General features: G+C 41.1%; 1 protein-coding gene across 3 annotated transcripts in view; it reads left to right on the forward strand.

The window, feature by feature from the left end:
- Positions 1–21,813, forward strand: part of SMOC2 (SPARC related modular calcium binding 2) — a 149,007-nt gene that overhangs the window by 90,989 nt on the left and 36,205 nt on the right. For all 3 annotated transcript variants that reach the window (XM_075411947.1, XM_075411937.1, XM_075411953.1), the window contains exons 8-9: positions 14,035–14,221; positions 20,035–20,117. In XM_075411947.1, coding sequence (XP_075268062.1) covers positions 14,035–14,221; positions 20,035–20,117 — 270 coding nt within the window. The remainder of the gene's footprint in view (positions 1–14,034; positions 14,222–20,034; positions 20,118–21,813) is intronic.

The raw sequence follows: 21,813 nt of genomic DNA on the forward strand, positions 1-21,813 counted from the left end.
ACACTGTTAGTCTGAATGACCAGTACTCAGTCTTGGCCTATATTCTGTGCCAATTTTACTTCCTTGGGATGTCATTAAGGACACTTAAGCAGCCTACAAAGTATTGTATGCGAAAGCATCTGACATCAGCTCGTGCAAGGAGACAGCGTGGTTTCATTGCTTACATTTGGGGCAACTTGCCAGGGTCTTCAGGGCTCTAACCCTGGCTCTGCTTCTGGGAGGGCTGGCTGCAGTCTGGGCAGATCAATGCAAGGAGAAGCAAAAGTTTCAGCAGAGAGATGGCTGAGATAGTGTATAGTACGGGACTGTTGAATACAATAGGGAACTTTGTGGATTTACATAGTATAGGATGTGGAAGTGAAGAAAAAGATGTTACACTGGCCGATTGAAATAGTTGCATTTCTCTAAATGAAAAGGCACGACCTAAACCCTTTCTCTCAGTTTCAATTTTGCATCTAGACTTCCTGTTTTTTTTTTTTTGTTGGTTGATTTCTTTGTTTCAGTCATGTAAAATATGACTTTGGATTTTCACTCTTTTTCCTTGCAACTGATTGACAACTTTAAAGATTCCTCCCTTTCTTTCTGAAAACTGTACCTGCCATTGCAGGATTGCAAGAAATATATACATAGAACACAAGCAAAAAGAGGATGCCAATGACTTTGGTGCAAGGGAGAGTCTGTGTCTTCATCTCCACGTTAGCTTTATCTAAATGAGCCTCCATGTATGAGGTAAAATTTCTAGTATTCAATGATACTTGCTGTGGGACCGCACCATAGTGATTCATAAGAGTGACCCAAGTCAAGCTGGTTTGTAAATACACAGGCTTTTCCACTCTTCTTCAGCATGTGTTTGTTCCTCCTGATTGATGAAAACAAGTCCCACTAAAGGCCCTTGTGGACTTCATTAATTACGCCAGTGGTTGATTGGTTTGGCCCAGAATGCTTTACAACAATAGACAGATTTAATCAGCAACAGCTCCAGTTGCAACAGCTTCACAGCCTCCTGGGAGCATCATGCATTGAGACTCCTTCTGCGTTATTTTCAAGCCATCAAGCAACCTTTAATCTTCCCAAATTAAAAAGAAAACAAAGCATACAATGTATAATATGTAGAAAGAATAACAGAACTGTCTTCACATAAGAGATAATACAAATGTTTCCTTATTAGGTGCCTGAATGCCAACATTGCTGTTTCCTGTGATGCTCATTATCTGGAAAAGTTAAATATTTAGAATCTGTTTTTATCTGAGCAGTTCTGCCAAAATGAGTCCTTTGGATTTTCTCTTTTGGTTGTAGAGAGCTTCAAAATCAGTGAAGCCTGAGGTTGACGTGCGTGTGGGAAGACAGGATGGGAGCAGGTCAGAGAGGATTGAAAATATTTGTGGGAAATAAGCTAAGCAAACACTCTGAAAAATAACACTTTCTGAAACCTGTTCTTTACTTTCATCCAGAATGGATTGTTGGGAAGTGTTTATGCAAGGCTTATTCCATTGATATAGGTCATTTGTGTGGTACGTTAAACACTTAAAACTAATAATCTGCTGAGCACTTAAAGTTACCATGGGTTGTAAAGGGTTTAGGGTCATTAGTCACACTTTAAAACTCTAATTTTACTGATTCAAACAGTTTTTGACTTTGCCACTATGCCTTATCTAAGAAGCCTTTAAAATTGTTCTGGATATGCTAGGGACCAACTTTTCCGTTGGTGATCCCTACCGTGTGCAGTGGAATGGTTCCAGTTTACAGGAGCAGAAATTGTGGCCTGGAACTTTCAATATGATAGGGGGTCTTACATTCTTCAATAGCATAGGGATGTTTCACTGTCACACCATATTTAGCATTATCTATGCTTCAGACAACTACTCCTTTTTGAAAATGTAGATGTAAGCGGGGTGGAATTAGAATTTTTATTTTAAATTCAGATTGCCCTTGTTTTTCTCCAAAGTTTGAAGGTAAAGGCCAGCCAAAGGTTTGGCTTTCCTCTGGAAACCAAAACACAACCTGAGCTATTTAACCATAGCCATATGAGAAAATAAAAAGAAAAAAGAGCACGCTACATAAAACTATATTAAAAAGTTATTGGACCTGAAAGAAATAGCATTAGAATATACTTATTGGCTTTTACTCTTCTTTGACTCATCTTCTTTATTGCACACAAAACTTGGCCAAAATCAGTAAACAGTCTTCTATCTGAATCCTGTACCTCTCCTGTTACGAATACAGACTTCCTACATGCCGTATAAATAGTGTGTTTGGGATACAGTGTGCTGGGCTGGAAGGGCCGGTAAAGCATTTAATCTGAGATGAGCCTTCGGATTTGTGCAGGGTTTAAGCAGCGCAGTTACCATTTGACCAGGCTTCACGTTCGTGTTCTTTGTCGAATCTCACACTGAGGACAAGAGTTAATGCATTCTGGGAACAGTGTGGCTCAGCAGATGGTAGGACTTTACAGAATCTGTTTCTTGCTTTGTTAAAAGACTTTCCATTGCACAACACAGTTCTTGTAATTAGAGACATGAGCAGTAATGTACATGCTCATTTTCCACCTGCTGCTTGCCTTTTCTTTGACAAGATGAAGAAGAGCAAGTCAGTATAAAAGTGGCCAGCTTTTGATTCATCTGTCATTAATTACCTTTGAATGGTGAGATTATTTTCTCAATTTAGTACAATTTTTAAATGCTGCAATTTTTTAAATCAAGTAGGTTGGAAGGGTACGTATCTGAGAACTGGGAGGAGGAATTGTTCTGCTTACCCACAGAAGAGGCAATGGTCAAGATGGCAGCATAAACTTTTGCACTGTGCCTTCTCAAGTCAACACTCCCTGAAACACTGAGGAATCACAGAATCACAGAATGGTAGGGCTTGGAAGGGACCTCTGTTGGGTCACCCAGTCCAACCCCCTGCCGAAGTAGGGTCACCCACAGCAGGCTGCACAGGACCGCGTCCAGGCGGGTCTTGAATATCTCCAGAGAAGGAGACTCCACAACCTCCCTGGGCAGCCTGGGCCAGTGCTCCGTCACCCTCAGAGGGAAGAAGTTCTTCCTCAGGTTCAGACGGAACTTCCTGTGCTTCAGTTTGTAAAGGAAGAAAGGAGAATTTCTGTTTCTACAGCCTGTTTAATCTCTGTATTCCTGATCAGTGTCAGAGGGCCAAATCCTCACCATTCTGTAATGCCCACCCAGTCTGCTATGAACTAGGCAGAGGTGCATATTATATTGACCGTTTTGTAAGATACTCTAGGACGTATAAAGGAGAACTACCTAAATGCAAAATAATATTCTCTTACTTTTTGAATATATCTGCATATTTTTTAACTGTGCCTCTCGGATCACGTTCCCATAAAACAGCCAGAAGTCCTCCTAGGTCCTGCTGGCTTCTGTGACAGTAGTCAGGGTTCTGTCTGTAGGGTGGCTGGAAAGAAGTCGATACTTAGAAAATAAAGCGGAGGTGGAGTGCAGCCACTTCAGACGGGAGTTGAGCAATAAGGCTGGAAAACACCGCGTGGTGCCAGCAGCATTAGCAGTGTGGACCAATGGCAGGAAGGTGGCACAGACTGCAGCCAGAGATGCCAGTGTACACCTCTGAAATTGAAATTACTTGGGTGCCTAAGGTCAAGATCCACAGTCATATCCAGGCACTGATGGAAGCATCTCAGTTTCCCAAATGGTGAACAGAAACAACTCCTGTTTCGCTGAGGGGAAGCGCTGGGTTGATAAACATTCCTCTAAGCTGGCTGGCTTATTTAAGTGTCAAAGTATGAATTTAAGCACCCCGGTTTGCACATTTTGTTTTGTAATTTTCAGTAGAGTTATTCAAACAAACACTTACCCTCAGCTCACCTGGCAAAGACTTTCATTTTCACAGCTCTGTGGAAAAAGTGAACCAGCTTTATTTTCGTGTCAAATATTTCTTTAAAAATGAGACATTTTTCCACTGGCAGAAGACTAACATTTGCTGGTCAGTATACTCATAAAGCAAGAATGGTAGCTTTGCGCAATTTGGTTTCATGAATGAGCCTTTAGATTGCTCTAGCAAACTGGCCAGCTAGCCACTCTTTGGAAAAAGTTAGTGATTTTCATTTGCTGTAATTTTGGGCGGTGACTTTTTTGTTTGGTGGTTTTTGCAGTTTGAAAGCTATGGTGTTGCTCAGCTTCGGCAGGGTGAGGCCACCGTACCTAGCAATGATAGGAACTGATGTTTCCTCTTCTGTAGGAAAACCAGTTTTCATCCCTCTTTGCAAATAACTGCTTTCAGATGTGTCCTTGCAGGATGGGGCAGTTCTTCTGTGCAGTATCCTCTCTCATTTTAGGGGAGCCAAGTTGACAAAGTCAAGCAAGAGCACCTGGAGATGATAATCCACCGGGTCCAGAGGAGGGCCACAAAGGGATAATCAGAGGGCTGGAGCACCTCTCCTATGAGGATAGGCTGAGGGAGCTGGGGCTGTTCAGCCTGGAGAAGCGAAGGCTCCAGGTAACCTTAGAGCAGCATTCCAGTACCTGAAGGGGCCTACAGGAAGGATAGAGAGGGACTTTTCACAAGGGTGTGTAGTGATAGGAAAAGGGGGAATGGCTGTAAACTAAAAGAGGGCAAATTTAGATGAGATATTAGGAAGGAATTCTTCCCCATGAGGGTGGTGAAACATTGGCCCAGGTTGCCCAGAACAGCTGTGGCTGCCCCCTCCCTGGCAGTGTTCAAGGCCAGGTTGGAGCTCTGAGCACCCTGGTCTGGTGGAAGATGTCCCTGCTGATGGCAGGGCGATTGGAACCAGATGATCTTTAAGGTCCTTTCCAACCCAAACCATTCTATGATTCTGTGATTCTCTCTTCAGACTTGTAATGGAATGAATGTCCTCAACTCAATGAGCAAAAGGGGACGAGTGACCTCATCTCCTCAGAAGACCAGAAGATTTTTCAACCTCCTTATGAAGCCTGATGCCACGTGATTGACCAGCTGGCTTAAAAGGATTTTTGATTTGTGTTAATGTTGCCTTCAAAGATCTGTTGTAGGGGGTAGGATGCAAACAGTCCTTGGATCAAGTCTGGCTCATGGAATCCACTTTGCAAAGGCTTGCTATCACTTTCACGCACTGCTTTAACACTGATTTAACAAACATGCGCTCACGTGGGTCTCTGCTCTCTCACATTTCATAGAGGGTATAATAAATATTTGTCTCAGGATGTTCAGGATGTAAATTTTGGCTCTAACACGAAATGCATCTTTAAAATAACGCAGATTTGTAATGGGTCGTATACCAACTTCATGTCTCTCAGTCATTTACCTACAGCAGGAGTAAATGCTGATACCTTAACATTTCGAGCCAGACTCTGTCAAACTTATAAATGAAGACTAGCTTCTCTGTGAGTTTTCATCAAGTCAGTGGACAGATCTCACTCTACCGTTTTATTCAATCTAAATAAGAATGGCAAGATATAGAATTGCATTTTGTTTAAAAACATGTAGCTAGGTTGACCACTGCTAACCTGTACAATGGCAGTGTAAGAAATCAGTGAAGGAGAAAAAGGATTATAAAGGAATAACTGAGTAATTTAAATAAGTTATAATTCTGTGAGAGGAGAAATTTGGATACTTACGTAATATTGCTCATCTCTTTAAAGAAGAAGTTGGGCTAAAAATTTAACAAATTAACCAACAAACAAACAAACAAAAGGCTAAAATAGCAGGACTTTTGGCAAAACAGTTCTTTTTCTGTTACAGTTTTGTGGTTACAGTCTTTCTCACAGCAATCCTAGTATTTCAAATTCTATGAAAATTAAAGAATTGCAGAAGTATGTGCAAAACCTTCCCCAAACTAGAAACTCTTTTAATAATTCCAATAGACAAGTGGGTTTGGGTTTTGGTTAGAGCAAGTCATCCTATCTTCATCTCAGATCTTTGTCTTATGGGCCCCCAAGCTTTTTCCTGTTGGTAGAACCAGATTTGTGTATTCCAGAAATCTTAATTTGACACAGTGCTACTTGGCTACTCAAACCCAGGGTGGGAGCTGAGAAAATCCTAGTGTATACAATTGGATTAGATTGGCTGTGAACATGTTCTTTTCAGGTAAAGCTAAATGGGGGCTTTGGATCTTTGTTTTGGTCGGCTCAGTGCATTTTCAGATGATCTTCCTTGTGTATTGCAGTGTCTTTGCATATGAAAGCACATAAATAAATGAGAGCATCTGTCTGTGATTTATCCTGCTTTGTTCAGTGGAGTAAATTACATAAATTAATCTTCAGGGCTGTGTTGAAGCCATGAGCTTTGTGTTTAGCCACAATCGTTTACCCAAGCTCCAAAAGTGCGAAATAGTGATCAGCTGTACAGTGAGAGCACTCTGCAAATGCACACTAGGGGCCTGAAATATTTGGTTCCCACAAGTTTTCACAAACAAGAAAAAATATGGGTTGGAATGTTGCCAGCTTTCTCCAGGCCTTGAGAACCCTCATGCTGATGCATATCTGAACCTAATGTAAATCAAAACATGTGGCGCCAGATGAGTATTAATACTGTAATTCAGTCTTAGGTTTTGGTTGCCATCTAGATGTTGGGACTAAGGTGGAGTGTTTATTAATGTTACCTGTTCCTTACAATGAGTACTTGGTTCATGAGCAAATATTAGGCTTAACTAGAAACATACGTGTATATGAATATATTCAGCTGAGGCCTGATGTATTGTCCATTGAATTTACTGGGTATTTTTCCATGGATTTCTACTGCGGGAAGACTGGGCCACGTAAATACTCTTCATTTGATTTAAGTTAATGAATAGTCTCTATAAGAAGCTAGTAGAATGAGCAAATTAGTTCCTGCATTTCTTTGTCGCATTGAGCTGCACTTGATTTCTTTTAAGAGTCGAGTTTATTTGAAATTGTCAAGAAAGGGCAGACAGACAAATTCTTGTAAGAAAAGATCTTCTTTAGAAAGATTGGTGTGAAATGCCCATAGCCTGGCCATGAGGAATGAGGAACGAACTTTGTGTGCATAAAGGGTATGAAGTTGGCATCTTAAACCGCACCATGCCACTTCATCTACCTTTTCAGAGAAGGAACCTGTCATGGTAGAGAAGGTCTAAATGAAAGCTAGGAACCCTGAAGGAATATGAGGCCATGGAGTTACACATCTCCTTCACTAGAACAAAGTAATTTAGGGAATTTTTGTCATTTGTATTAGCTGTGTTTATAGCAGGTACAGATATGATGGATTCTGGGTGATGAAACTGGTCAACTGGTCAACTACAGGTAAAGAACATGCTAGTTTACCTTGAAAACACATGTTTGCTGGAGTTAGGAATAACAGGATCACTGCTGTAATGGATCATTTTGCCATCCAGTCAATGCAAATTCCTCTGCAGGGAGAGCATAACTTGAACAGAAATTATCCCACTTCCCACTGCCTTTCTAAAGTGAACATTTTGGTCATATGTGGAAATACAATTTGGTGTAGTGTAAGTGGAAATCCATTCCATGAAATCTGAAGACTATGAAAACTAGTTGAAAATAGAAAAACACATTGTAATCATTGTCCTCCGGGCCTGTTAACTTCACTGGTTCAAGGAGGGTTCATCCTAAGAAAATGGATCAAGTTCTTATCCCCGTGAGATGTGAATTTGTTGGAGGGTTGCACGGATGTCAATAGGATGACTATTTATCCGTCATAATTATTATGGTTTGAAAGAACCTTACTAGAACTTGGTAAATCAATATTTGAAGTGTTCTAAAAGGGTGCCTAAATTAGGCTTAATTAACTAGGACAGACAGATGATTTGCATAACATTTTGATTAGCCTAAATTTAAGTCTCTGTATACTGAAATTTGGACATGACTATATTCTGTCTGTATATCCTCTCAGAAACATGGGAGAACTGCAATATGAACTGTCTAATGTTACACTGCACCCCTCCAGAGCATGTGTATCACTTTTCGGAGTATCTTTGTTCACAGGTTTCCTTTTACTTGCTTTCTATAGAGGGCATTGAGCTTCAAGCCCTAATAAAAGATCCCTTTACCCTGTAAGCCAGGCTGTCTAAACTGTCCTTTGAAGGCCCATTATGGTAATGGGAAAAGGAGGGAGAAGGAACCAAATGAAAAGAGAATTTCTTGGAATGGCTGCTGCTTATGATATTCACATTGTGGGGTTAAGGAAACTGGAAGGAAATGTTTGTATAGTGGCAGGAATTGATGAAGCAATGTACAGACACCTTTGTGGTTTTCTGCAGATTTGGCAACTTGTTTCTGCAGAACACTGAAATTTAGACATAAATACAGTGATTTACATTTAAGCAAAAAAAGAAAATCAAAATTATTTGTAATCATGAAATTCCATATGTTGGGAGAAGCTGTGATAAGACACAGCACAACTACTGCCAGAATTTCTGAAACGAGGGGCTAAAACATCTCCTGTTACGAGACTAACAAGATGATTATCAGAACTTACATAATACGATGCTCGATGTTTTAGATGTACTACAGACATTGCACAGTCATGTAGTTTGTCCAGGATGATTTTTCTAGGAAAGCCACCTCTTTTCTCCTGTAGGACATCCCCTAGTAAACATTAGTTAACAGTTTCTGTAACCCATCAGAGATGAATATATAGAGTCTTTAATAAATAAGGTTTGTAGTGTTATATCCTACTACTATTGAGGTGTTTCATGTAAGCTAACCTGATTCATTGAAATCCAGACAGTTTTCATATGGATAATTGGCAACAAGAATTGCCTGAAGATTTTATACAAAACAGGAAACTTGTCCACAGATTTTGTCATTAGCTGGAGTATCATTCTCATTGACAGCAGATGCAGCATGTCAATTGTTTGTTTGTAATGGACTATGAAGGCATCTTGAACAAGACCAGGAAAAGTATATTTACTAACTAACATTTACAGTAAAAAGGAAAGAAATGAAGTAACAGTATGATTAGGGAGAGCAACATACCTTACATTTAAAGCAGTTTTTTAGTCTCAGTCTTAGAGGTGAGCAAGAGTTTTACTTCCTCATTCAAAAATTCCTTTTGAGGAGTAAGTAGCTGGTCATTGGCTGGTACAAAGGCTCTTGTAAAACTGGGCCAAAAGGTATATTTCCTTACACGATTGAAATTTGTGCGTTGAATCACTAATGCTTATGAACCTGGAACAAAGCACAGTTTTGGGTAGAAACTGCAGGAAGGTTCATCAACCTGAAATTAAGGATCGCAGCTGATGTACAGTGTGGCTGCCTAACATGGTACACTATGTGTAAAGGATTTTTCAGCTTGTCTAATGATTTTATTCAAATAAGATGCTTGGACAAGCATCCCTTTTTTACCAGTGAGACAGAAGTGAAGGAACTAAGTGAAGTAACAGCAGTGTAAACATGTTCCCTGAAAAGAAGAAGCTGGAGTGCCCGTGCTTTTCTCTTCCCCGAAGGAATGTTATCGTAGTAACACATTCCACAGAAAGTTTGATACATTTGAATGATGAAGGTATTTATCCTACTTTTATTGTGGCATAGATCTTTGTCCATACTGTTCATTTTATGAACTTCTGGCATCCATCTGTTACGGTTCCAGATCATGGTTGTTGTCAGATTGTTTGGACAAACTGTCAGGCATTTTCTGAATTAATGACATTTATCACTGGATCTCCTGGCGAATGAACGTTTGGTGCCCATGGCTCTTCTGACGTTACAGAGGCAGTTAGTTGCAGCGGTATGGTAGCTCTGTGATAAGAGCTCTTGGTCATCACAGGGCTGCGGTTGCATCTTTCCACTACTCCTCTTGGAAGTAATTGAAAGAAAAGTTTGAAAGGGAATGAATGGTTCCCCTCAGAGAGGAAATTATGCAGAGGACTAATATTCTGGTTCTGGGAAAACCAGGCAGAATACTGAGCACTTTAGAGCAGTTTTCTTTTACTTTATGTAGGAACCAGCGGAGGGCTACGAGGATGGTGAGGGGACGGGAGCATCTCTCCTACGAGGAGAGGCTGAGGGAGCTGGGCTTGTTCAGCCTGGAGAAGAGAAGGCTGCGAGGGGACCTAATATATGCTTACAAATATCTGAAGGGTGGGTGTCAGGAGGATGGAGCCAAACTCTTTTCAGTAGTGCCCAGCGACAGGACAAGGGGCAACGGGCACAAACTGAAGCAGAGGAAGTTCCAGCTGAACACGAGGAAGAACTTCTTCCCTCTGAGGGTGACGGAGCCCTGGCCCAGGCTGCCCAGAGGGGCTGTGGAGTCTCCTTCTCTGGAGATATTCCAGCCCCGCCTGGACATGGTCCTGTGCAGCCTGCTCTGGGTCACCCTGCTTTGGCAGGGGGTTGGGCTGGGGGATCCCCAGAGGGCCCTTCCAACCCCGACCGTTCTGTGATTCTGTGATTCTGTAACGGTGTTCTAGTGTGGAGAACAAACAGGGGAGCAGTCATGGTCGCACAAATGGTCGTGTCAAAAGCGTACAAAAGCATTTGTCTCTGCAGAAATTACTTGGGCAGTCATTAAGCAGATTGCCTGATACCTGACCTGAAGCTCATTAGCCATTGTGTAAGGGAGGAAAATGATAAACTATTCTGCATTTTTGGTGAATAAAATGAATGAACTGGGTTCAGCAGATTTGTAATAAGGCTCAGTCATTTGGTACATAGAGAGCTGACAGACATAGTCTCCATCACACTAATTTATATTTTTTCCAATTTGTTGAAAATATTCTACATTTTATCTGACAACTAATTTAGGACTAATGATAAATTCTTCTTTTTGTTACAATTTCCCATCCATAGGGGAAGAGTGAAAAATGAAAGGTTCCAAGAAAGGGAAAGTCCTTCCTGAAAACACCATAGTTTCTTTTATATATGTTTTTTTATCCTGAATGCCTGTGCTGATGCTGCTCTTCAAAGGCAGACTTTTCATCGCTAGAGTCCTCCCAGTTGCAAGACATTTACCTTGGTGTTTGGTGTGAATCCTGCTTTTTTGTCTATTTCTCATAGACTTCAGCCATTAAAAACATTCCTTTTTATCTTTAAACCTTCCTTTGATTACTGTTACTAGCAGTCCTGTTTCCAGTCTCACTTGCAATATGAAGTTCCACCAGTCTTCTGCCTGTCCCTTCTAAAGCCATAAGCCACATTTGCAATCCTCCTTTGACACGTCTCCCCTAATTTTCTATAATTTTAATCCCAAATTTTAATCCCTCTTTTCTGTACCTCTGAGACTTAAAACCAGAGATAAGGCAGAAAAAGGACCAGAAAAATCCTGACTTAGTGCAAAAGAGACAAATTTCTAGCTTGAGCAGCAGCTTGTAGAAAACCTTGCCTTGGCAAGTCAATCTGGAGAGTAAAGAGCATCCATCTGGGTCTGTGACACCCGCTCCTAGATCACCACACCACAGGTGACAGCGCGGGCCCATGAATCCAGTGGTTTTGGCTCAGCAGTGCAGTCCTTTGCTGGTTGTTTCTGTCAGTGGAAATTAGATCTTCCCAGAAATTAGGTGGTGCAGCTTATGCTTGGAGCTGAAACAGTCCATGTCTGCTTCTGCGCTGGGAATTCTCCATTGCACCCTCTCCGTGCTGCTATATTTTGTCTGTCTGGATGACCTGGCTGTGTAGTTTCTGTACGCCAATGTATTTTCTAAACAAAGCTGAGAGCAGGAAAACGTATCGCTCCTCTGGGTTTGCGAGAGAGAATAATTCCCGCACATCTGCCAGATTGTGTTGCTAGTTACAAGGATGTGAAATGAGAGGAGGTCACAGTAGCTGATGGAATGGTCCCAAGGTTTATCAGTATGAGAGAGAAAAGAATTTAGTGGAGTTTAAAGAGGAGGAGTGATTTCCTCTGCTCACTGCAGCTGCTTCACCCCGTTTGCTCCTTTTTGCTTGGTTATACGCAAAACAGAAAAAGTGAACGACTTCGCTAAGAGTTTCCCAGGGCTGTCGCACCTTGTAACTTGATAACTGTCATAATCCAGATTCACTGAGGGAAAGGTTTATTTTGGCTATTCTAAGAGAGTGTTGGTGACAGATTTCTAATTTGTTAAACCATAACTATTTCTGTGAAGTTTTTAACATGCAAATAATTAGCCATTTCCCTTTTTTTTTAAAGGAGCCTTTCTGTCCTCACGACACTGATTCTCTAAGTACTGTCTATTATCTAAACACTGACACTTTGAGAGCTGTTCAACCTCCGATTAGGTCAGTGGGTAGACCTAGACAAAAACATGCAAAATCAATGACTTTATCTAGCTGTCCTGCTCAAATACCGTATGAAAGAAAAGAGGCCCAAAAAGTAAACCAACCAAAGAACTGAAAAAACCCTCCGTGGCTTGCAATCTAGTTCATAACTTTTATATGGATTGGAACAAAAAGCACTCTTTTGGAAACCGGGCCAATGCATAGATGGCATCGCGTGTCGTTACAAATGTGAAGGCATTTAACTTCTTGCCACCTTCTCCTCTGCGGCAGGAGTCTTACTGATTCGGGTCATCTGCATTTGCAAGAAGCTGGCAAGGAGCAGGCGTGTTCTGGACATGACTCCTGACTTTCTGTCAGTTTTTGCCTACAATTTGAAAAGCGTTTTCTGAACTCAGTGGATAAGAGTAAATGAGATTAGGCTGAAGCTGAAACTCATTACAAATGTGCTAGAAAATCTGGTCAAGTTTCAGCTTGTTCTGCTGTGGGTTGAAATGTGAAAAATCAAGAAGTAAATCCTGCTAGAGATTCAGAGAAGTGTGTCACTAGTCTTCAACTGACTTGAAAGAGAAGCAAGTATTACCCACAGACTTTTTTCTGTAATGTTAAAACAACTTTTCTTTAACTGAAAATAATATTTTATTGATTGAAATTCTAGTAGCTTGAAATTTTCCTGTCAGTAATTTGTATGTTTATAGAGTGCTTAACATTCTTGTTTTTCAAATATTTAATTTTTGTTCACTGGATTAATTTGGGAATTATACAGAACCTGGTTTATTGACCATTTAAATTTCACAAGATCGGACACTGACTTTAAAGTTTCTGGAGAAGTAATGGGTTCAGTAAATAGTCTGTCTCATTTATTGCCTCTGCAGCGCCACATCTAGCAATCTAGTAGTGATCAAAAATGCTCAGCAGAGCTGGTTTTTTACTGATTGGTGTGAACTGACTGGCATTCTCAAGCCCTGTGGTTTCTGCTCCTTGCCCCTTGGTTCATAGGTTCACACAAAGGCTGGGAGTGTGTGTACATGTAAGCTTTTCTCACAGCCAGAAGAGACCTGGGACTATTGTTAATGCACACATAAAAATGTATTACTTTTTCTTGTGTGTCTTCAGCCTCCAGAGCAACAGATACATCGCCAATACCAGAATCGCTAGAAAATGAGATGGAAGAATTTTCACTGTATTAACATGTTGCTCCAAAACTGGAAAGAAAGAGCAGAATATTTAGAATCATCTAAATGATTTTCTAGATGAATTATTTATATAAGGAATGATAAGAAGTTTGATTTTTACTGTTCCATCTGAAAATAATCAGTAGTTTAGGGACTATGGAGTGGTGAGGATTTTCAGTGGTGCCCAGCGACAAGACAAGGGGCAACAGGCACAAACTGAAGCAGAGGAACTTCTTCCCTCTGAGGGTGACAGAGCCCTGGAACAGGTTGCCCAGGGAGATTGTGGAGTCTCCTTCTCTGGAGATATTCAAGACCCACCTGGATAAGGTCCTGTGCAGCCTGCTCTGGGTCACCCTGCTTCGGCAGGGAGTTGGACTGGGGGATCCTCAGAGGACCTTTCCAACCCTGACCATTCTGTGATTCTGTGAGGATTTAAGGTGGCAGAGAAATTATGTGCTTATCCATAGATTATATCTAGTATAGGAAACGGGGTGTCAAGATATTATTAGGACTGTGTTATGAAGCGGCTGCACGAAAAGGAAACTAAAGTTCCTAACAGTATACAGCATAAACCCACGTAGCTGCTGTTTGAACCGTAGCAAACCTCGTCAAATACAATCCTTGTATGCAATCAAAGAAAGATATAAAAACTGTTTGATAAATCTAGTAGGTCCTTTCTATATAGCTTCAGTATTTTTTTTTCCTCCCAAAAGCATCCTCATGTGATCAAGAGCTTCAGTCAGCCCTGGAGGAAGCTAAGCAGCCCCAGAAAGACAACGTGTTCATTCCAGAGTGTGCTCAGGGTGGCCTCTACAAACCCGTGCAGTGCCATCCTTCCACGGGCTACTGCTGGTGTGTCCTGGTGGATACGGGACGTCCCATCCCTGGTACATCAACCAGGTAAGGGAATATACATCCAGTGCTCAAAAGCTGCAGTAAGAGGATGCCTTAGTGTGCACTTACTAGCGCATAGATTTCTATTGCTGTTGGAATTACATCATATAGGTTTCTTCCACTACAAAGTGAAATATTTCCAAGAGACATGTAACATTGAGGCCAGATAGCCACAGACTCTTTCACTGCAATGTCATAGGCAGTTTTCTCCCCTAGTCCTCTTTTTTGCTTCTGTTCTTTGCTGGGAAGCCAAGGCTTGGAGCAGATCATGAATAAACCCAGAGGAAACCTCACACTCCTTAGCCTGAATATAGAAGAACCAAGCAAGAAGGTTGATGACAAAACCCACGTCCAACCTCAGAAATGTTCAGTTATTTTTCAGCAACCTCCTCAATGATTTCATGTGACTGGCTTTGATGGAACAACTGCTTGGGAACCCATAGAGAGGAAATATCGTTTTAGTGTGTTATTAATAGAAGCTTGAAGTTCAGTCATCTCAGCTGAGTCAGATACATGGTAAAGTGTTGTGAGCCACATGGGGCAGATGTAGGCAAGGCAAGTATCAGGTTCCAAAGGATGTTATTTAGGCTGGTTATTGAGGTTAGGCCCTTGAAGGAAAGCTATAGAAGCTCATATAAAGCTGGCGGGCAGCATGGGTATCTTGATGCAATCATAAATTGTTTCAAGCTTAAGCAAAAATCATTTTATCATTTGCATAAGGTTTGTGAGAAAACATTAGAAGCCACTCGCTGTAAAGTATTGTATTACTGGGGAGTGTTTTTCACATACTCTTCAAGTGCTCATTTACTGATAGCTGTTTACACCATAGTCTAGACCATGCCAATTACAGGACCAACTGAAGTGAGCATGACTTAAAGTTACTCTTGAACTGCTGTTCCTGACAAGTTGAGATCCATAGAATGACAAAACAAAATAGTCACTGTGGTCTTTCAAATGTAATTGGGAGTGGCCTCACAACGACATCAGCCAGCTCCCTCAGCACTTGTGGGTGCATTCCATTTGGTCCCATGGATTTGTGTATGTCCAATTTGTTCAAACAATCCCTGAATTGGTCCTGCTCCATCGAGGGTAAGTCTTCCTTGCTCTAGACTTTACTACTGGTCTCAGGGTCCTGGGATTCCTGAAGGCTGGTCTGACAAGTAAAGACCAAGGAGAAGGCGTCGTTGAGTACTTCTGCCTTCTCTATGCCCTTTGTCAAAAGGTCACTTGTCCCACCCAGCAGCTGTCTCACATTTCCCTAGTCTTCTTTTTGCTGTTGATGGGCGTGTAGGAAGTCCTTCATGCCCCTTCCCAGATTTAGGTCCAGGGGGCTTTGACTTTCCAAACCCCATCCCTGCATATTTGCACGGTGTCTGTATATTCCTCCTGTACTGCCCGAACCTGTTTTCACTCTTTGTATGCTTCCTTTTTAAATCTGAATTTTGTTAGGTGCTCCTTGTTCATCTGTGCAGGTTTCTTGCCACATCCTGCACATCAGGATGAACCATTCACGAAACTGAAGGTGGTGATGGCGATCCCTGAAAATCAACCAGCTTACTCTCCTGTTCATATGTGTCGTGTGCATGCAGAGTGTGTGTGTGATGTTGGCTTCTACTGTTATAGAATCATAGAATCATAGAATGCTTTGGGTTGGAAGGGACCTTAAAGATCATCTGGTTCCAACCCCTGCCATGAGCAGGGACATCTTCCACTGGACCAGGTTGCTCAGAGCTCCATCCAACCTGGCCTTGAACCCTGCCATGAAGGGGGCAGCCACAGCTTCTCTGGGCAACCTGGACCAGTGTTTCACCATCCTCATGGGGAAGAATTTCTTCCTACTATCTAACCTAAATCTACCCTCTTTTAGTTTACAGCCATTCCCCCTTGTCCTATCACTACATCCCCTTGTGAAAAGCCCCTCTCCATCCTTCCTGTCGGCCCCTCCAGGCACTGGCAGCGGCTCTAAGGTCACTCTGGAGCCTTCTCTTCTCCAGGCTGATTCTACGTGGAATACCAACTGGAATTCTAGGTCTTCCCAACCCCTTGATGAGTCACCTGTGGATCTAGAAGCAGTCTCCATCTTCTTTTTTTCCTGTTTTGTCTGCTGGCTTTTTGTGCTTGGCAACTACACAGTCACTCAGCTGTGGGACGAGAGGTGGCAGGGAGGTCTCTCAGTGTGCTGCATGACTCTGAAGTTGGAATGCTGGCAAATTAGGTTCAATCATTTTCTGCATATGGCTTAGACACAAATCTTCCTTTTGCTTGGTGTGTGCTCTGCCTGATGACCAATACTCAAAAGATCCACTGCTGTTGTCTTGGCTGTTACTAATGTGCTCAGCTTTGCTGGGCTTACAGACAGTCCTCAGTGGAGCTCTGAGGAAGTAATATTTAGTAATATCCCTGGAGAGGACATTTGTGAGCACAGATGAGTAAGTAGAATACTCAATTCTAGGAGTTTCATCCTAAATAAAGAATGACTGGTGTATTTAGGAATCTACAGTCCTGGTAAACAAGCAGGTGGGATGACTGCCTGGAGTTTAAAAGAAATGTCTAGACATCGTTTCTGGGAAAGATTTAGGTGGGCTGGAATCCCATTAATTATTCCTTGATTATTTTTTTTTTCTATAATGATAAAACTAATTTTTTTTCTGTAGCAGAGGGAAATAAAGGGGGATCAGAATATGATGAGAAATAGTTTAAAGAACCAGGGACTCATGCAAAGTGGTGTTTGCTATCTTCCAGCTTTCCACTGCAAAATACAAATTAGAAGAGTAGCTGTTAAAACTCTACTGCAGGAACTGATAGCGTTAGTACTTCTGGTAGTAAGATGGATGCATTGCTCCTGGAATCTCAGTTCTGCAACTCGGGGTCGAATCACTAGGGGACAGCCGTGAAAGCATAGACAGACCTGGGAAGCTGTTGCCAGGACATCTTAGCCTTTTGCATGTTGTTTGTTTTGAATACATTCAAGAGGATGGCATTTGTCATATTATCAGGCTTTGAATACCACAATAAATAGCAGTTTTGTTAAATTAAACCCCCCAAATGAAGGGAAGTTATTAATGCTCATTCACCTTCTAATATCCTGTCGTCTGAAAAAAAAGATAAATAATTTGTTATTGAAGGTATTCCAGAATAAAAAGATCTTGTTCTAAAGTTAAAAAAAAGATATGCAAATGAAGAACCACTCTAGGACATTCAGGACAGTAAAACTCACAAGAAATAGGTGAAGTTGTGGTATAAAGCTGGCTTTTATGAAAGCCTAGAGGAAACATGCATTTGACTAAAAGGAGGTAATGCATTTAAAGGGTACAGACAACCATTCCCCCAAAAGTCTATCCATATAGTCTTCACCAGCTGGCTTCCAATGCCTCTTGGACGTCACAGCGTGACCTCCAGCCTTTTTGCTCAGCAGGTCCCTGTGTTCTCACATGCCATTTTTTAGCAGCTAGAATCATGGGCGAAGTAATCCCCAATCCACTTGCACAAGATTCTCTAAACTTAAAATAAATTAGCTCCTTCATGAGGCTGCCCACACCGTAGCAACTCTGTGAAAGCCTCCATCCTCTGCTGCTTTCTACACCTCAGTAAATCTCAGGGCTTCCCAGCAAGCTGCTCAGAAGTGTAAAGCAGCCTTCATAAGCCCTTACAGATTCTAGATATGCATTCACTGCTAGGGATTTTTTTCCCTCTGAAATTCAACAGAGTAACTTGGGATGTCTTTGGACTACATTATTTTTAACCTGACAGTGCTCCATTCTGACATGCTATCCCTTTCCCACTCCTTCCCCATGAAAACTGAGGCAAGTGTGTTCTGCTTATCAGCTCTTAGCCTGGCTCTTCCCATATGGCAAATTTCTAATGCTTCATTTCTTTCTCCAGTTGCTTTAAAGAGTTAAATGTAGGCTTTTCACATTGAAGCATTTTAACACCTATTGGGCTTTGATAGATCTAGTTTGTATACAATGAACTACATGTGTATTTAACAAAAATATAAGCCAAAAAGGTAGAAGAGTAGAGGCCAAAAAGGAAAGTGTAGGCACAGAGCAGTAACAGTAATGGAAGAGGACGAGGGGAATGCAGTCAGGTATCAGATGAATCGGGGACCAGGCTGGTTGCCAGATACTGCATTAGCGATTATTGCTCAGAGATTTCCCTTTCACTCTTTTCTTGGCTGATTGAAGTGGTCATCCATCAGGCGTCTGAATCCAACCCATGCTATCAAAGCAGCTTCTATTCCTGCCGTTCTTTAGGAAAAAAAAACGTGAATGTAGCTCTCCCATGCCCATGAAAACAACACTGTAACTTCTTGCAGCAGCCACGATTTGATGGGCCAGCGGGCAGTTTCATCAGATGATGTAGAAATAAGTTAAGCACTCAAAGGAAAAATAATATATATATGTATTTTTTTCATTCTGCCTGATAATTAAGATCAGAATACTTAGGGTCAATCTGGCCTAGATCCAGGATGTAACCACCATTTCATGCTTTTAAAAAGAATATTTTGTTCCAAAAATTTGGATTAGTGTATTTTAATTAGTCATTTTAGTATGCCACTGGGTGAATGTCATTTTGGGAAACTTAGAATAGTCAAACTACTAAGTGTGTTTGACTGAGAATTGAAACTTTTTCTGAAATGCTGCATGCTGAATTCTGCAGCTTCAAGCTGCTTTAGGAGAATGAGAAAGTGTAATTTCTCAGAAAGAGATTCTGTCAAACTGAGTGAAAAACCACCACCATTGACAGTGGGACAGAAGGAAAAAGGAAGTTCAGCAGCAGATGCTCCCATGCCTCCCAGTCCTGCATAAAAGATATTGCTAGCGGTGTCGTATAAGGCGATGTTTGTTGGAAGTACGAATAGCACCTAGTGTCTTGTTACCAGCTGGACTAATAGAGTGACTTTAAATAAACTCCAAAAGCATAGAGAAACCGGAATATTCAGGTAGCAGATGGAGATTCTGGAGCAGGTTGCCCAGAGAGGTTGTGGATTTTCCTTCTTTGGAGATATGGAAACCCCGCCTGGACGCGGTCCTGTGCAGCCTGCTGTGGGTGACCCTGCTTCGGCAGGGGATTGGGCTGGGTGACCCACAGAGGTTCCTTCCAACCCCTGCCATGCTGGGATTCTTTGATTCAGTCTTTTCCACAATCCATTTCAAGCTGTTCCAGCCCAGTTCCCTTCCTTCTGGAAAACCCTATTAGTTCTTCACTCTTGTTCAGAATGTTAGCTGCTCATGGTTTCTGATCTAAACTAACTTAAACTAACTTTTTTTTGGTTTTTTTTGGAGAGGATACAGTAGCACATGGCTTAAGAGCTGCAATAGTAACTAACTACAATACCTGCCTTGCTGTGATTTTGAAATTGCTTCTCTGATGTTTCCCAACATGAATAGTGTGTCAAAATGTCAGTTTGTCATATTGTTTATGCCTTTTTGAAGTAGTAGGTAGGAGGAGAGCCTGACTTTGGGTTTGGTGTTGTGGTTTTTTGGTGTTTTTTCAAAATTTTTTTTATTATGTATTACTTTATAGCAAGTTCCCACAGTTTCTCCTTCCTCAGTTTTCCACCCTGTAGAATGGGCTTGGGAATAGATGATATTTTTTTAGTTTGCTATCAACCCCAGGAGAGTAAAGATGCCCTGTCTTCTTTGAGGCAAGTGGAAAATAGGCAGATAAATTTGCATTGCCCGTTCTGAATGAAAAGCAAGGTTATTCCCTGAATAAAAGGAGGTACAAATATCATTTGGACTACAGAATTGGAAATAAATTATTTCTCGGTGGAATTGACCTTGGCTGGTTTTATTCTCTCCCTTTTTGTTCTTTAGGTATGAACAACCCAAGTGTGATAACGGTGCCAGAGCTCACCCAGCTAAAACAAAGGATTTATACAAAGGACGCCAGCTGCAAGGTCAGTGAAGCAGACAGATTTCGTTTCATGCCTACCAGTGCTTTGTTTATTCACTGCAACAAATTAGAAAGCAATTTCTTACCCAATATCAAAACAACGTATCTTTTAGATATCGCTATATTGATTTGCCACTGACTGAAGTCTTTCACTTTGGAACAATGTATGTGAATATGGGTCTTGGGATGTAGTCAGAGAAAGTAAGGCTCATTTTTCTCAGTGGTTTAAAGGCAGTCACATTTAGTTACTGGAATTATTCCTTGCTGTTGTCGTATCGGAGAAGACAGCAAATATGTTCAGAATAACTTGACCTGTGCTTCATAATCCTTGTTCTAGCAAAATCCATGGGATATTGGCCTCTGTCTTCAAAGCAGTCTAAAACATGTGTCATCTACTTACTTTTTTCCAAGAGCTTTTTCTTTGTCAGTTTACCTCGGAATAATATTACTTCATTCTTCTCTGTTGTAGGAATAGACCTTGGTGTTTATTAGATTTTTCATTTTTTCACACTTTTTATAAGCTTGTGAGAGATTTTATCTGTGGATAGTTGAGCAACAAAGAAGTCAGCAGACTTGCTTCATTTTTGAAATGACCTTTTAATATGTTTGAAGAACTTGAGGTGTGTAGGTTTAATGGTATTGCACTTGTTACGAGGGATTTATGAATCACTGTGAGCTATTGTAAAGAACCAGAAAAAAGTGAATAACATGGGCAGATTTTTTGTGTCATGAAAAAGATTTCGGTTTAGCCACCCAGAGAAACATCTAAACAACAATTCTGAACTAAACATGCCTGTCGGTGTTGAAATGTATACTGGGTGAAGCACTCATTGACGTTCTCTGGCATGAAATAAATTTAACTACAAGGTATAATAGTAAAAGAAGTAATAAATATGAATGTTGTGTTATTATACAAATTATAATTATATATTGTGTTCTATATAGAAAGAAGTCAAGCATAGGATTAACTGTAAGCTGTTTAATTACTGTGGCTGTAAAAATGGCAAGTGCGAACCAAAAATGTATCTATCTAGGTACAATGGGACAGACAGACAGGAACAGGGCAGACAAGGCAGACAAGGAAACATTCATGCCATTTTAGATATCCCTATTATTTTTTTCTGCATTTTATCTAGAACTGTGGGTACAATTCTGGTCTTCTGTGCTCAGGGAAATGGATACAGAGGAGACGTTATCTAGCACTAATGTATCGGGGAAAGCAGGTACATTCCACGAGAAGGCAGCTAGCATTTGCTTCATTTACATGAACGAGACGAGGTCCAGAGGCAATATTGTTCCTCTGAGACCATGAGGAAGAGAAACTATTTTCTTCCATGACAATTTTGGCACAAGAAAAACAGGTATGAACTTTCCTGAATGTATTTCACCTGGGAGCTGTAAAGTGCTTTCCAGGTATTAGAGCAGTGAGGCAACAGCCTCCCAAAGGACTAGTAACGGGGCAGAAAATCTGGTTAGTTTTTCAGGTGGATCTTGATTACTTCATGAAAAAGACAGTGGGAGACAGGGTCGAATGAGCAAAGTACTCACTCTGCATTATGGCTGATCACTTAAGATACTGAACATGTATGTATACTAAGAAATGAAAAGCTGATTTACCTAAAAATTTGCCTTGGATCTTGAATTTCATAGCTTTTAAATAATTGTCTCCATTTCTCTTCCTTCACAAAAAAGGGACGGAG

Source organism: Opisthocomus hoazin, chromosome 2 (genome assembly GCF_030867145.1).
Source record: "Opisthocomus hoazin isolate bOpiHoa1 chromosome 2, bOpiHoa1.hap1, whole genome shotgun sequence".
In the NCBI taxonomy this organism is placed as follows: domain Eukaryota; kingdom Metazoa; phylum Chordata; class Aves; order Opisthocomiformes; family Opisthocomidae; genus Opisthocomus; species Opisthocomus hoazin.